At 41.0% G+C, this 16,125-nt stretch overlaps 1 protein-coding gene across 1 annotated transcript in view; it reads right to left on the reverse strand.

Moving 5' to 3' along the window:
• The window catches only part of DTNBP1 (dystrobrevin binding protein 1), a 77,404-nt gene extending 61,775 nt beyond the window's left edge, over positions 1-15,629 (reverse strand). Inside the window, exons 1-5 of the mRNA XM_057424217.1 lie at positions 15,528-15,629; positions 11,938-11,988; positions 9,408-9,455; positions 8,499-8,559; positions 2,418-2,550 (exon numbers count right to left, since the gene is read on the reverse strand). Of these exons, the coding sequence (XP_057280200.1) occupies positions 2,418-2,550; positions 8,499-8,559; positions 9,408-9,455; positions 11,938-11,988; positions 15,528-15,583 (349 nt within the window). The 5' untranslated portion in view covers positions 15,584-15,629. The remainder of the gene's footprint in view (positions 1-2,417; positions 2,551-8,498; positions 8,560-9,407; positions 9,456-11,937; positions 11,989-15,527) is intronic.
• Between the last annotated feature and the right edge of the window lie 496 nt (positions 15,630-16,125).

The following is a 16,125-nucleotide window of genomic DNA, read 5'->3' on the forward strand; positions in this document are numbered from 1 at the left end:
GCATAAGTAGATTTAATAGACGCATATGTTTTTTCCTGTTAGGGTGGTGAGGCACTGGAATAGGTTGCCCAGGGAGGTTGTGAATGCTCCATCCCTGGCGGTGGTCAAGACCAGGCTGGACGAGCTCTTGGGTGAGATGGTTTAGTGTGAGGTGTCCCTGCCCATGGCAGGGGGGTTGGAACTAGATGACTTTAAGGTCCTTTCCAACCCTAACTATTCTATGATTCTATGATTCATATCATGTCATAACACAGACCTATTACTTTCCTGAAATGATGAAAATTAGTCAAATGAGATCTTAGAACACAACCCAGGACACAGGAGTTTATAATTCTATATTGACATTTTTTTGGTTGTTTGTTTATTGGTGTCCTGAGTTCAACTGTTGTGGTTTAAGCCCAGCCAGTAACTCAGAACCACACAGCTAAAAGCTCACTCCCGTTTTCTTCCTGCCCCCGCTCCCAGAGGGATGGGTAGGAGAATCAAAAGTATGTAACTGTCATGGGCTGAGATAAGAACAGTCCAGTAACTAAGGTATAACACAAAACCACTACTGCTATCACCAACAAAAATGATAAGGGAAATAACAAGGGGAGAGAATACAACCACTCACCACCTGCCGACCGATACCCAGCCAGACCCGATCATCAGCAATCTGGCCTTCCGGGTAACTCCCCCCAGTTTATATACTGGGCATGATGTGCTGTGATACGGTTTTTGGGTTGTTGTTTTTTTGTTTTGTTTTGTTTTTTTTACAAAATGTTTCACTTGTATTTAAAATTCACAGCCACAGAATTAGTCAGCTCTTGGTAAAGAGAATTCAGTTTACACATATAAGGCAGATAGTTTGGGGTTATTAAAATTATAAACAGTGAGTAGAATACCACAGCAAATTTCTGGTACATCAGTTCCTGAAGTGTAGATGTTGACTTTGGTATAAATTACACCTTTCTACCCAAATAGACTATACTTATCAGAAAAAAAAAAAAATCAGTTCAAAACAATTCACAGTAGTAAGCAGGAACTAATAAAAACCTCTAGGTAAATTACTTGAAATCTGACACATAAGGTAAAGATGGTTCAAATCTCACAACTGTAGCAGTAGACTTAAAAATCCATTAGCTTCCCTGAGCAGAATGGTTTTAAACCTGCTTGCACAGTACCAAAAATATTTTGGAGACACTGAGCCTTCAACAGTCAGGGTGAAATTAATTCTGGTTCATAAAGCTGTCTCATTAGAAATGGAAAGGTAACCCCAATTCATCAGAATTTATATATGGCATTTGCAGTTATGAACTCTAAAGACAATTCCATTAGTTTTTTTATTATATTGTTTATCTTTGGTCTACCAGTGGACTGCATCACTTTGTGCATGATGATATTAAAATTAGTATTTAAATAAATCATTATTTGAATTGATATTTCCTTAGAAAATAATTGTGCTTTTCAAAACGCCAACATTAAATGGTTACCGCACGACAAAGCCTTACTAAATAAGGTGGTATAAGAAAATTGTAATGAAAAATGAAATACACTCCACAGTTCAGAAAGAAACAGCAACATTATTAGCAGCCTACCAAAGAACAAAGTCAATTTGTGCATGTCCACTGATCACAGAAGAATGAGAAATTAACTTCTGAACACAGAAAAGAACTCTTCTTCACATCAAATGCCAGCACACAAATCTAGCCCACCTCACAAAAACAAGAGCTGCAATTACAGGGAAGAATTTCTGTATACTTCCTAGCTGGTGCAAGAATAGTGCATGCAGAGTCCCTGGGGAGCTTAGTTACTAAAATCCATGCACAGATAGTTTTTCAAAACTTGAATTTGATGAAACCTGAATTTGATTTTTTTCCCTTTTCTATGGAGGCATCAAGAGGCCTGAGTGTTGACACAAAGGCTTGCTATTTGTCAAACACAGCATCCCCGTTTCAAGGCTCAGTAACATTAGAGCTTTTCAGAGACTAAGACGTCAAAACATTTTTTCCTAATTTCATTTTCAACGGTGGATCAACTGTTTGGTATGTGAAGTTTCCGTTAGTCATCCACTAAAGCATCAATCTATTCATCTTTTCATGTTTTCAATTAAATCAATGGATTAACATTTGGTAAAGTTATGAAAATCAGAATCCATCTAACAAACATCAGATATTTGGTAACCTTAATATGTAGCATTGCTAGTTTCACAAATGAAAAAGCTGGGTATCACTTCAGAAAAGCATAACCCTGTACACTGACTTACACTATGGAAGCTAGCTTTGGAAACAAGTACACTTCAACAGTAAGTTTCTGCCTTTAAAGTGTCCAAAGCCAGCTAAATTTCCTCCCTCCCTCCTCAAAAAATGAACAACAGCTGAACTTCACTCTAATCCTCTGTAAAGACTTGAATGCTTGTAATGTCTATGAAATCTTACCTAGGCTTGCTGTGAGGCATTCCAGATCTGCTAAAAACCCAGGTATTTGTTGGAGCTGATCCTGTAGTTCCACCAGACTGTTTCTTTTCTTCTCCCAGTGTGCAGAAAGCATCACAACTTCACTATCCACCAGCTGAAACAAACAGGTTCTTTACTTTAGTTGCAATTTTATGTACCTATTTATGAGCATCTTGACTTATTTTTAGAATTAAAGCATCTGCAAGCATAAGGTCAGCATGGCAACCCTGTAGCACTGCCACTTGTGTTCTTCTCAAGTAAATATAACATGCTAAAGAAAGACCCTGTAGTATGAAATATTTATATCAAAACGCATTGATGAAAACAAGATCAGAAGTTATTTCTCATTATACTAATCAATACTGGATTTTATTAACAGTAACATGCATCTGGAATTTTGACAGCAGTGTTGCACTGATACACAACATTGCAGTGCTGCAACTTAAGGTTTATTTAGATAAATTAGTTTAGTTTAACATTGCTAATGATACCAATGTAATCTTAACAACAAAACTGAAAACTCTGTACATTCCAAATACTCTAGAAAATGAAATAAAAATAGTAACTTTTGTGAGCACACTTCTACATTAGTTCAATTTTTGCTGTTTGACTCTTCCTAGGTTTTAATATACAGTAGTATAATGAGGATACACTGCTTAAAAAAAATTCAATAGGTATCAGATTCTACGAAAACAGCAAGATCAAGAGATCTTATTTCACAAATGTTCCCCTTGATACTTGAAATGATTCAGTTATACTTTCTCTGCTCTTAGTTCCATTACCCATTTTTCCTCTTGCACGCAACTGCAGCCTGTGGCTGTATCTGCATTCCGAATTCCATGGGTTTTGTAGTATTTAGTTGCTGAAATTGAAGAAACTGAGGAATGGGCAAAGTTCTCAAATATTTAGAATTGTACTCACATCAGACAGATTCTGTTAGAATTAACACAACTTCTCCCATTTAAAAATTCCTCCAGCTACCTATCACTGTCAAAAAGCCATCCTGGTTTACCAGACAAGGTTTGAAAACTTATTCCAAAGCCTAGTGAGTAATGAAACACCTCAGAAGACAAGCATCCTTATCTAAATAAAAACAAGTGTATTTTTGAAAATGAGGTATGGGATTTATATCAGTTGAATAGTAAAGTAAACAAAACCCCCAAAACCACCATGAGACGGGGGCAAACACCAGAAAAACATTTCAGCCCCCATACAACTGAATGCAGCTAAAATTACAATCATTTAAAAGCAGTATTTTTAGGACAATTTTGTAGATATAACTTATAGTTAGCATCTATAATTCAATATAGTAAGACCATACTCAGCAATTAAAGCTTGAAATTTTCACTTTCCTTTCCCTATTTAACATTTATAAGTAAGACAGCATGAGTAGTTTATCTGCTACTTGCTAATACTAGAAACAGGGCACCGGACAAGCGAATCTTAGGTCCTTTAGGACCTTTAGATATAGAACCGTCAATCTTGTGAGCTTACACAATTCTTATTTTAATGAACCCTGTATTTTCTACTTCTATTAAAAAAAAAAAAAGGAAACAAACACAAGCAATACACATTTCGTATTCTCTCAAAAGGAAACATCTAGAACATTTAGAATAGCAAGTAGAATTGCAACCCTGGACTTTAGCAGGGCAAACTTTGGCCTTTTCAAGCAATTGCTAGGGGAAATCCCATGGGCAAGGCTGTTTGAAAGTACAGGGGCCCAAGACAGTTGGTTGGCATTCAAGGATTGCTTTTTCCGAGCTCAAGATCGGAGCATCCCGACATGTAGGAAATCAAGGAAGAGGGCCAGGAGACCTGTGTGGCTAAATAGGGAATTGCTGGGTATGCTCAAGTGGAAGAGGAGAGTTTACAGGTCATGGAAGGAGGGGCTGGCCACTTGGGAGGAATATAAGGCTGCTGCTAGAGGATGTAGGAAGGCAGCTAGGATGACTAAGGCCTCCTTAGAATTAAACCTGGCGAGAAGGGTCAAGGAGAGCAAAAAGAGCTTTTTCAAATACATGGCAGATAAAACTAACACCAGAGGCAATGTAGGCCCAAAAACTAACACCAGAGGCAATGTAGGCCCACTGATGAACGGGATGGGTGCCCTGGTGACAGAAGATAAAGAGATGGCAGAGTTACTGAATGCCTTCTTTGTCTCTGTCTACTCTGCTGCAGGCAGTCCTGAAGAGCCCTGTACCCCTGAGACCTTAGATGAAGTCAGGTCAACGGAGCGGCTTGCCTTAGTCGACGAAGAATGGGTCAGAGACCGGTTGAGCAATCTGGACATCCATAAATCCATGGGTCCAGATGGGATGCACCCGCGGGTGCTGAGGGAACTGGCGGAAGTCATTGCTAGACCACTCTCCATCATCTTTACCAAGTCTTGGGAAACGGGAGAGGTGCCTGAGGACTGGAGGAAAGCAAATGTCACTCCAGTCTTCAAAAAGGGCAAGAAGGAGGATCCGGGTAACTATAGACTGGTCAGCCTCACCTCCATCCCTGGGAAAGTGATGGAACACCTTATCCTTGGTGCCACCTTAAGGCATATCAAGGATAAGAGGGTTATGAGGGGCAGTCAGCATGGCTTCACCAAGGGGAAATCATGCTTGACCAATCTCTTAGCCTTTTATGAGGAAATAACACGGTGGATGGATGATGGCAGAGCGGTGGATGTGGTCTACCTTGACTTCAGCAAAGCATTTGACACAGTCTCCCACAGCATCCTCACAGCTAAATTGAGGAAGTGTGGTCTGGATGATCAGGTAGTGAGGTGGACTGCGAACTGGCTGAAGGAGAGAAGCCAGAGAGTTGTAGTCTATGGGGCGGAGTCTAGTTGGAGGCCTGTAACTAGTGGAGTGCTTCAGGGGTCAGTACTGGGACGTACTGGGACCAGTATTATTTAATATATTCATCAACGATTTAGATGAGGGATTTGAGTCTACTATCAGCAAGTTTGCTGATGACACTAAGCTGGGAGGAGTGGCTGACACGCCAGAAGGCTGTGCTGCCATCCAGCGAGACCTGGACAGGCTGGAGAGTTGGGCAGGGAATAACTTGATGAAATATAACAAGGGAAAGTGTAGAGTCCTGCATCTGGGCAGGAACAACCCCAGGTTCCAGTATAGGTTGGGGAACGACCTGTTAGAGAGCAGTGTAGGGGAGAGGGACCTGGGCGTCCTAGTGGACGACAGGATGACCATGAGCCAACACTGTGGCCTTGTGGCCAAGAAGGCCAACGGCATCCTGGGGTGTATTAGAAGGGGGGTGCTTAGTAGGTCGAGAGAGGTCCTCCTTCCCCTCTACTCTGCCCTGGGGAGACCCCATTTGGAATATTGTGTCCAGTTCTGGGCCCCTCAGTTCAAGAAGGACAGGGACCTGCTGGAGAGAGTCCAGTGCAGGGCAACTAAGATGATTAAGGGAGTGGAGCATCTCCCTTATGAGGAAAGACTGAGGGAGCTGGGTCTCTATAGTTTAGAGGAGACTGAGGGGTGACCTTATAAGTGTCTATAAATATATAAAGGGGGAGTGTCACGAGGATGGAGCCAGGCTCTACTCAGTGGCAAACAATGATAGGACAAGGGGTAATGGGTACAAACTGGAACACAAGAGGTTCCACTTAAACTTGAGAAGAAACTTCTTCTCAGTGAGGGTGACAGAACACTGGAACAGGCTGCCCAGGGAGGCTGTGGAGTTTCCTTCCCTGGAGACATTCAAAACCCGCCTGGACACATTCCTGTGTAACATTATCTAGGTGTTCCTGCTCCGGCAGGGGGATTGGACTAGATGATCTTTCGAGGTCCCTTCCAATCTCTAGCATACTGTGATACGGTGATCTGAATTTCATGGATAATTTCAAAGTCCTTTGGTATTTTTTTGTTCTGATTTTCCCAGGAAGCTGTAATATTTGCGATGAAGGCTACACTGGTTTTATATATACAAAAATCTCACATTGTTTTCAGAACTACAATTTTAAAAGCAAGTATTACAAAATCGTAGGCAAATCATTTAAGACATCTTAAAAAAAAATAAAAACAAAAAACCCCAAACCCAAACCAAAAACCTATCATGAGCAGTAAAACACAAAAAGCTGGAAGAAAGAACTTAAACTCTAATAGCTTAAGGCTTTCACTTGGTCACATGGAAAAGGTGGGCCATTTCTATTAGGCAAGAGAAAGAACATAAGACACTATCTTTCTTACTCTAAATACACCTCTTCAAAACAGATTAAGCAGTGGGGGTTTCATTCATGGCAGAAAGATGCAGAGAAGACTCCTAAGGAAACCATAAGTCAGGGAGCATGCAGCTGGCCAAAGTGAAAGTTTCAGCCAGGACAGAGAACCCCACAGCTCAGTCCTGCTCTGTGTCATGGCCACCCAGCTTACACTGTCTGCCCCTTAAACAAGCCTTGAACTGGAAAGTCTGGTGCAGACCGATGCATTGGTAGCACTTACTGGAAGTTTTCTCTCCCTTCATTCCAGAAGAAAACCCACACAACTTGTTGCTTTACTTCCAAGGCAGGAAAACTGAACAAAATTAGGGAAAAGCACAGACACTTCCCGAATCTTTTCAGCCAGATGACTAAATCTTGCAGTTTCCTGTCCATTACGAGAGGGCAGCAAACAGTGCCAGTGCAACAGCCCTACCCTGATAAAAACCATCAACATGCCCCAGGCCCAAGTATAGTCTGTACTTTCCCAGCTCAGGCTGCTTTAACGAGCTACAGCAGTAACATGCAACATAACTTTCTGCAATTGTTTACATTCATCACATTATTTAATGTTTACATTACATTGTAGACATTACTGTTCATTGTTTACACTGCCATTTACTGGCAATGTTAAGTTGTCTTAAGCAGTCTCAACAAACTTCAAATTTTTCGAAAAATGACAGAAGAGTGCAAAAAATGACCACCTGAACTTCTGGATATGTCTTATTTTAACCACCACCTTGCACCTTGTCACACTCTGACAAACTCATACTTCTCAATACTCTTCTCTAACCCAACATATCCCACAGAAACACAGTAAACTGATATAATTACTATTTATTGGGTAAGTGCAAGTAGTTATTGCAACCATCTGAACAAAGGACGTTAGACAAATTCTGGTGTCAACATATCCGTTACAAAGTACTTCAAAAGCACTAGGAAATTCTCACACTCAATATTTGTTATAGAAATTGAAGTATCAGAAAGTAAAAGGAGAATGAACTTCAGATAATTCCTTGAAACATGGTTACAGAGAATTTCTATTTTTTACAGTATCTATATTTAATACTTTATGAATATTAATTGTAGGCTGAGCATCATCAAATCTGGAAGAACAGTGAGAAACAAGAGGAACTGGATATTCTGAACGTTTCCATTAGCTGCTTGTCAAATACCATCTTAAAACCACAGAAAAAACAATATGGCATTTTTCCCAAGCAGCAATACAGAGCATTACCTTCTCATTATACTGGTTGTAGAGGATCCAGCTGGGATGGAGTTCATTTTCTTCATAGCAGCCCACATGGTACTGTTCCTTGTATTTTTGCTAATAACACACCAATGCTCCAGATATTGCTGAACAAAGCTTGTACAATGTCAAAGCTTGGTTCTTCCCCAGTCATCCCCGCTCTCCCTGCGGCAAACAGGCTGGGGGTGGGCAAGAAGTTGGGAGGGAGCACAGCCAGGACAGTTGATCATTGGCCAGAGGGACATTTCATACCATGTAACATCATGCTCAACAATAAAACCAAGGGTTTGTTCTTCAAGGTAATCATTGCTCTGAGACTTGTCTGTGCATGGATCTGCTTGTGGGAGGTCGGGAATGACTGCTTTAGCATCATTTGTTTTTCCTCTGTTCTTCAGTTATTAAATGGTATCTATCTTGAACCATGAGTTTTCTCATTTTTATTCTGTTATCTCTTCTGTCCCACTGGTAGGGGAATGAAGGAGCCTGTGTGGGTGCTCACCTAGTGGCTAGGGTCAACCCAGTATGCTGGTACTAAAAATTTTAGTTTAGAATTCTTCACACATTTTTAAATATTTGAAGTGTGGTATTGTTATTTTTTTCTTACCTCTCCAGCTTTTGCACAATCTTTTGCTCCTTTGTGAAGGGCAGCCCAAGCGTCTTCATATCTGAAGAAAGATAAACAACTACTCTTACTGTGTTCCCCTTAAAAAGGAAGAGGATTTCATGGATGCCACTATGATAGTATTTATAGGGACTACCAGAAATAACAGTTTAAAAAGCTGTACAGTTCTTTCTGGTATTTACTGTTTTACCAAAACAAATATACAGTAAGAAATAATTTCTTTCAAAGAAAAAGTTTTTAAACCTACTACCTTGCATTAAGAGCTAAATAGACCCAGCAATATTTGTAAGACTGCAAATAAAAGCCTTAATCACTACTTGGAATGCAGTTTCATTAAGAAAATGAAAAAAAAAAAATTAACAAGATGATAATCACACATACACCCCCCAATAAAAAGAACAGATGTTTGGACTTTTTAAGGTAAAAATATGAAGGAAATTTACAATGAAGATCACTCATGTTTCTCAGAAAAAGTATGATCAAGTACACATGGAATACACTTTCTTTTCATGGCAATGACAAGCATACCATCACTATCAGAACAGAATGAAATCACATAAAATACGTAGAAGTCATAAAACATCAAAGTAAAACCACAGACTGGGCCTCAGTGCTGGTTTCTTTCATTCCTGTGCATTAGACCATGAACTGAAGTCACCTTTCAAATGCTGCTTTTCCTCCAGAAGTTCTGTTTTATTAACGTGACAGCACTTAAGGACTGGACAAGCTGTAAACATATTTATCATTCAGTACCCACCCCCAGTCTACTAACTGCAGAACATCAAAAGCCCTATTTGTATCACCTTTATTTTCTTCTTATTTTCTCAACCTGATAAAGTTATTTCTGCAATTACAGGAAGCAGACACTAACAAAGAAAGGGAAGGTCATACCTGCTCAGTATTTCCAGTCCAGCACACTCTGGCAAACACTGAACGGTTCTAGAAAACAAATTGTAAATATACTCATTGTTAATGCACACAAGGCTGTTATAAAAATAACGAGTGCACACATATCTGCTCTTGACAGACATGCTGAGGACAGAAATACTCCCTACTGTTCAATTTCACAAATGTTTTGTCAATTCTGGTTAAAATGCATTACACAGTGTATCTTACAAGAGTATTTCAAAGCTAAGGGTGGCTTTTTTTGAAAATAAAGCTACTACACAAGTTCTTTGCGTCTCAGTAAAGACACTGCACTTGATACATTCTATAAAATATATTCTATGAAAATAATTACTACAGTAAAGAACATGTCAGTCTAATGCTCTAATGATCTACTGTTTTCTACGTTTTCATTAGTAACAGCTTAAAATATAATGGCAACTTACTGTAAATTACAGAAAATTAACAATGCAGCATTTTTAAGGATGTATTATGTGAAGATCTTGATGTCATCCAAGATTTGTCTCTTGTATTACCAGAACAGGCTGTTTTGCACTATCATCCAAACAACTCGAAAAAAAAAACCAACCACCAAAAACCAAACCAATAAATACTGTAAATGAAACTTTTTTTTTTTTCCTTTAAACCAAGGGAAAATCGATAGTCAGTGAGGTGGAAAGGGACTTCAGACAGTCTCTACTGCAACTAGGCGCAACTATTGGATCAGACTAGCTTGCTCAGGGCTTTGTTCAGTTGCAATCTGAAAACCTCGAAGGACACAAACTTCACAGGCTCTGTGAGCAACCTGCTCCATAGCTTGACTGTCCTCATAAGGAAAAAGCTTTTCCTTATATACACAGCCATACATCTTCTCAGCAAAGCTGCTTCCCAGCTAGTCAGTCAGGCCCAGCCTATAAAGTTGCAGAGAATACTTTCTTCCCAGGTAAATACTTTGGATTTGTACCTCCTGAATTTTATGAAGCACCACTTGACCCATACGGTTTGTTATGGGTTGAGTTCCCCAAACTGATCTTTACCCACTACTGGTCAGTCTTTTCCTTAAACCCTTTCACTAAGCACAGAGGACTGGGAGACCTTGTTTGTCAGGACTGAAGCAACAAAGGCACTGATTACATCTGCTGTCTCTAAACCATCTACCCCATTCATCAACATCACAATGTTTTCTTTGTTCAGCCTTTTAGAAACAATGCAGGACTGAAGCTCTTCTTTTCTTTAACATCTCCTGTAAATGCCAGTTCTAGGTGAGCTATGGCTTTCCTAAGGCTATTCCTGCATGCCAAAGAAGTTATAAAGAGGGTATAAAAAATTATCCTTGACACCTTCCAGAAGCCTTCTTGACTGCATATTGCTGTGTTGTCCTTTCAGCAGATATCAAGGAAGTTAAAGGCCCCCACAAGAACTGGGATTTAATGATACAGAGAATTCCTCATGTTGTTTAGCAAAGGTACCATTTGTTCCCTGATCAGATGGCCAGTACCAAGCTCGCATTGCAACACCTCTGCTCCTGACCCACAAGTTCTCAGCCATCCATACAACCAAGCTAATCTATGTTTGTCCCAGCAAAGCAGAAGTCACTCTGGTACTCCCCTGTTTGTGATGATCCAATTGGTTCACCCAATGCTTTTCTCAAAAAGTGATGGATATTTACAGTACACCAGATGAACCAAAGTCTTATGGACTGGAAACATACAGAGAAGGCAGTTGCCTAAAATAGTTGTATTCAAACCTTCACCCATTCTTAGTTTAGTTTCTATGTCTTGCCAATACAACCAGTCTTGTGTTAAAAAATACAATATAAATATCCAAAACATCAAGCTTCAGAACTCAATAAAGTTTATCTTAGATGCCTTATTTTTTGTTCAGGGCTTGTTTTAAAACTAATTTGTGTCTACACACTGTGTTTTAGTAAAAACATGCTTTACACTAAAGCGTATCTGAAGAACAACAGACACATCATTTAGAGATGTTAAGTAGCTTTTCCCTATAGTTTATGCAGGTTGAAAGAATTAACAAAACAGTAAAATGGACAGGATAAAACCAAACCAAATAAAACCCACCACAATTCTTAAATCTTCTCAAAACAGATAATTGAAGTACTCTATTATACATATATTTTGCACAATAAAAACTCATACTGCTGTTCTTACAGTAAAAAAAAAAACTGAATTACAATTTTAGTACATGAGATTCCCAGAGATTGGAAACAATGTACTTCAACCTGAATCTTGAATAAAGTACCACAATAATGCTGAATACTCACATAATTTAAATAATCATAAATTCATTAAGGGCCATCAAAAATTATTTAAGCCTATCATGAAGGCTCTACTGAGCAAAGTATTTTCTCAACATTAGGGTTAAACTTTTCTGTTGTCAAAAGAGTATTCTGTAAGATTACATGCAAATGTTCTTTACTCTTTAGAACTGTAAATATTCTATGTAAGAGCCACTTTCAAATTTTTCTGTATCAAGAGCATCCAAAATCAATGCTATACATTAAGGCATTCAGAAGTACCTCTGCCTGCTTTTTTTTGCTTCTTTTGATTTGTCACCCAAAGTCTTCAACCTATAAATCAAAACACACAAAAAAAATAAAATCAGACATTTCCAACACCAAAACCAGAGAACAACTTGTCTGAACACACAGTGTGTTAACTCCAGTCTATTACAGTCAATTTTGTTTCAGCTTATTTCACAAATAAATCAAATTTCACTTAGTTTTCTAGAGACTGTCATGCAAAATTATTTCTACTGACACTGCTTCTAAATTATGTGATTTTTCTACAAGTGCATCATGCAGTTGGGTATGAAAAGCTTAATGGGAGCTATACATCCAGGTCATCCAGCTCTCAACACTGTTTCCTTAGCAGACAGCTATTACAGATCTGCACAGAAACAATCAATCTAATCCCGAAGAACACTCTTTACAAGAGGACATGCCAAGGAAAAGCATGACAGTCACAGAGACATTTATACCCATTTGCTGTAAGTCTGCCAGCACAAAACTAGCACGAGTACAACTTTTCTTCTGGCAACTATCAGAATTTCCAGCAGCATGACCACAGTGCACTGCTTTTGAGCTTATCTGAGGCTTGCTTCACCGAATGGTCAATTTCAAACTGACTGGTACCTTGCTCCTAAAAAAAACCCAGAACCAAACCAACAACAAAATAACCCCAAAACAAATCCCGCAAACCACCAATGACCAAACAGTACAGACCCACCCCCAATTCTTTTCCACTCTTTACCCTTTACTGTTTTTCAGTCAACCCATACATGCTAGTCAAATTGGCATGGTAGAGTGAGAGTCAAAACCCCTGGCTATTGTCTGACTACCACGATGACAGATGTCCTCTATGGCCTTTGGAGTTACAGGACAGCAAGCTTTAGGAAGAAATAAAGGACATAGAAACATCAACAAGATGAAAATGAGCTGTAACGCCCAAAGATATCCACAGGCATGACAAAGAGATACATGATCCTCAGTGACCCAGTGACTGAGAAACACCCGAATATACAGATACTCAGTCTGCTTCTAGGGCGAGCCCAATTACTCCTCCAGTCTTGAACACCACCAATTTCCAGCAAGTCAAAAGAAGAAACCCCAAAGCTTTACAGTAAAACAGGTGGTTGACAATTTGAGGAAAGACATGCTAAGGCATGTCTCAGCTCCCTGTTAAGAGAGCTATCCATAATAGTTCGGTCAAGTAGCAACAACTACAGCACACTGAGGAAGAACATTATTGCAGAAAGCTCTGCAATTTGCCCTTCTCTGTTATGTGCCCCAGTATATATCCCCACTTGTAACAGCAGCACTCCTCTGCATATAGAAGGAAATGCTGGGTCGCAACTACCAGTTCTCTTATTAGAGTATCTGCCAAGCAGTCAGAAGAAAAGCTTAAAAGGATTTATCACTAGACTACACAGTATCAACTTCCTTTCACCAGCGTTCTCTATACAAAGTAGAGGCAGTGTGAGCTACATCCCTCAAGCTACCAGAAGTACACAAATTACTGCCTGAGAGCAGACAAACACAGTTCACTGTTCTGCTGTTCAGGTTTTTTTTCCTCTGCCTGTAAAAGATCACTTACCACTAAATGGGTCAAAATCGAGATCTCTCATTCACAGGATACACAGAACTAGACAGCAGACACAGGTGAGCAGGGGAAAAGGAGCTCATTTCTTTGTACACAGAAATGGCTAACAACCCTAAATTGCTCTTTCTTCAGGCCACACAACACAGATTTAATACTTTTCAGCTACAGACAAAAGTTCCCGTAATCCTTTGGAATTGATATTGTTTTCTTAGAAGCCCTGGAATAGCTTCTCCCTCCCTATGCTTCAAAAGATCCAACTGTTTCACTTTGTAAGCATTAATGTGTAGTTAACAAGTTGGCCACAACTTGCCCAGCACTTCTGACATTTTGACCATTCTGAGCTAAAGTCTTAACAGCATGAAATTACTTTTATTACCAGTTTGGTGGGCTGGAGATAGGTGTTATCCAGAACACTAGGGCACTGAGGTTGCATTGTCTAGGAAAGCAAAGTGGGCAAAACAGGACAAGCCATGTTCTGGGCAGAGTCCATGGGGATACTACAAGAAACAAGTGGATGCTCTCTAAAGCCTCTGCTACTGTGGCTCTGAGATACAGGTTCCCAATGGCAACAAAGGTTACACTGCAAATGAAAATAATGCTTAAAGACTGGACACTCCAAAAAGAGTGCATTAATGGAGCTGCTAAAACACAAAGATGGAAATGATGAAACCAGAGACTGTTCTCAAAACAGAACAAAACATTGCAATACAAGGAAAAGGGTGAATTAGAGACTACATGGAAATGTATCGACTCCACTGCAGCACTAAAGGGAAATACAGAGTTAAACAGCCATTAGAGCCAGCATGTTATGACCTTCTTGTTGTCCTCTTTCATCCTTTTTTCAAAAGGACCTTGCACTATACTAAGACATAAAGCCCTGTGAGAAGTTCTACAAATAACAGCAAAACTGAAAGACAGACTGCAATAAAACAATGCCTTTGTAAAGACATTTTAATATTTGATTCCCTTTGTTAAGACAAATAACATATCAGCAATTTACCTGAGTGGTTGGTAACTTACTCTGTTAGTTTATGTGGACCCTTATACACCAGTGCAAATAAGTCATTATAAAGTATTCTGGAGCAGACAGACATCTATCACTGTATATAAATATTTACCATAGGGGTATTACTATAAGGCAGCCTCAATACTGCCGAAGACCATGCAGTTTTTAAAAGTAACTGTTTACAACACAATGCTGCCCCGTGGCTCATGAACAACAGCTCTGCAGCAGATGCATGACCTTGCTCTCCAGCCACCCACTGACATCCAGTAATACCCATCTAGACCACCTGCTTGTACTAAAAATAGCATTGATCTAGGGCCTGTCTAAAATACCCTTGTGAGGCAACGTAGGAATAACTTCCTACTTTTTAACGTGGCTGCTACTTCCACTTTTCCTGTGCTTCTTTTCCCCAAGTGACAATAACTCATCTTTCAAGGAAAGAAAAGCTTTTCAATACGCCAAACAAAGCACAGTGATGCCCTTTGAAACAATTACGCTAATCCATAAAACCTTGAAGGTCAGTCGCTTCATAAAAAATTCAAGCGCGTTAACTGACCCCATTCACATCTTCCTCATTCCCTCACAGCAGCAGCATCTTTTTCCTTCCCCTGACCGCAACCTCCTCCCCTCAACTCGTCCTACGGCTGCAGACGACCACACCGCAAGCAGAGCTCACCACCCCGCCATGAGCTGCAAAGACCTAGCGAGAGGAGCGAGGGAAAGCAGAGTGAGGAGGTGAGTGTTGGATCCCGGGGCCACATTTCCAGCCTGTCCTAGCACCAGGCGCTGAGGTGGGAGAAAAGGGCCCCCACCAGGGGGTCCCACCTGCCCAATCTCCTCCTCTTCCTCCTCCCGCCCGCCGCACCAGTCCCCGCCCTCCCCCAGTTCCCGGTCACCTGCTTCCCCCTCCCCTCCCCTCTCCTCTCCTCCCCGCCCGGCCCGGCTGCAGGGCGCTGTTCCCTGTCCCACTCTCCCGATGGCCGCAGCCGGGACGGCACCCACCCGGCGGTGAGGTCCTGCTGGACGCTCAGCAGCCGCTCCCGGAGCGTCTCCAACATCGTCCTGACCTGCCTCAGCTGCTGGGACCGCGGCCGCTCGCGAGGGGGCGGGGCCAGGGGTGGGGCTGATCTTCATGGCGGTAGTGACCGCCCTCGCGCCAAGCGGAAGGTTCACCCTCTGCCTTCCGGTGGCGGGAGGTGTGAGGGGGCTCATCTGCTCTGCAGCTTTAGTGTGTTGTCTGCGGGCTTGCTGAGACCTAGGGCTTCTGGTGTGCGTTCCCGGGGTGTGCGTAAGGCTGGGTAGAACTGCGTATAAAGCCCAGGACGCGTCAAGGACAGGTATTAAGAAACACATGGATTCCAGAAGTTGCGGCGAGCGGCTTTTTACAGACCGCAGTGAGCGCCTTGGCAGGTCGGGTCCCTCACCTTAATGGTTTTGACATCAGTGGCAGTAGTGTAGGAGTGAACCCGGGGAAACGGGCTTTGTGGCAGAATCTTAAAAAAGTATGGAAAGGAAAAACACCGGATCTCCTGGGATTGCTGGGTTCTTGCAGTAAAGGACGCATGGTAACTTTTCAGGGTCCTTGCAAAGCAGGTAATTT

This window comes from Pezoporus wallicus, unplaced genomic scaffold (assembly GCF_028554395.1).
Source record: "Pezoporus wallicus isolate ANWC-B61680 ecotype Strahan unplaced genomic scaffold, APGP_CSIRO_Pwel_v1 contig_5485, whole genome shotgun sequence".
Lineage (NCBI taxonomy): Eukaryota > Metazoa > Chordata > Aves > Psittaciformes > Psittacidae > Pezoporus > Pezoporus wallicus.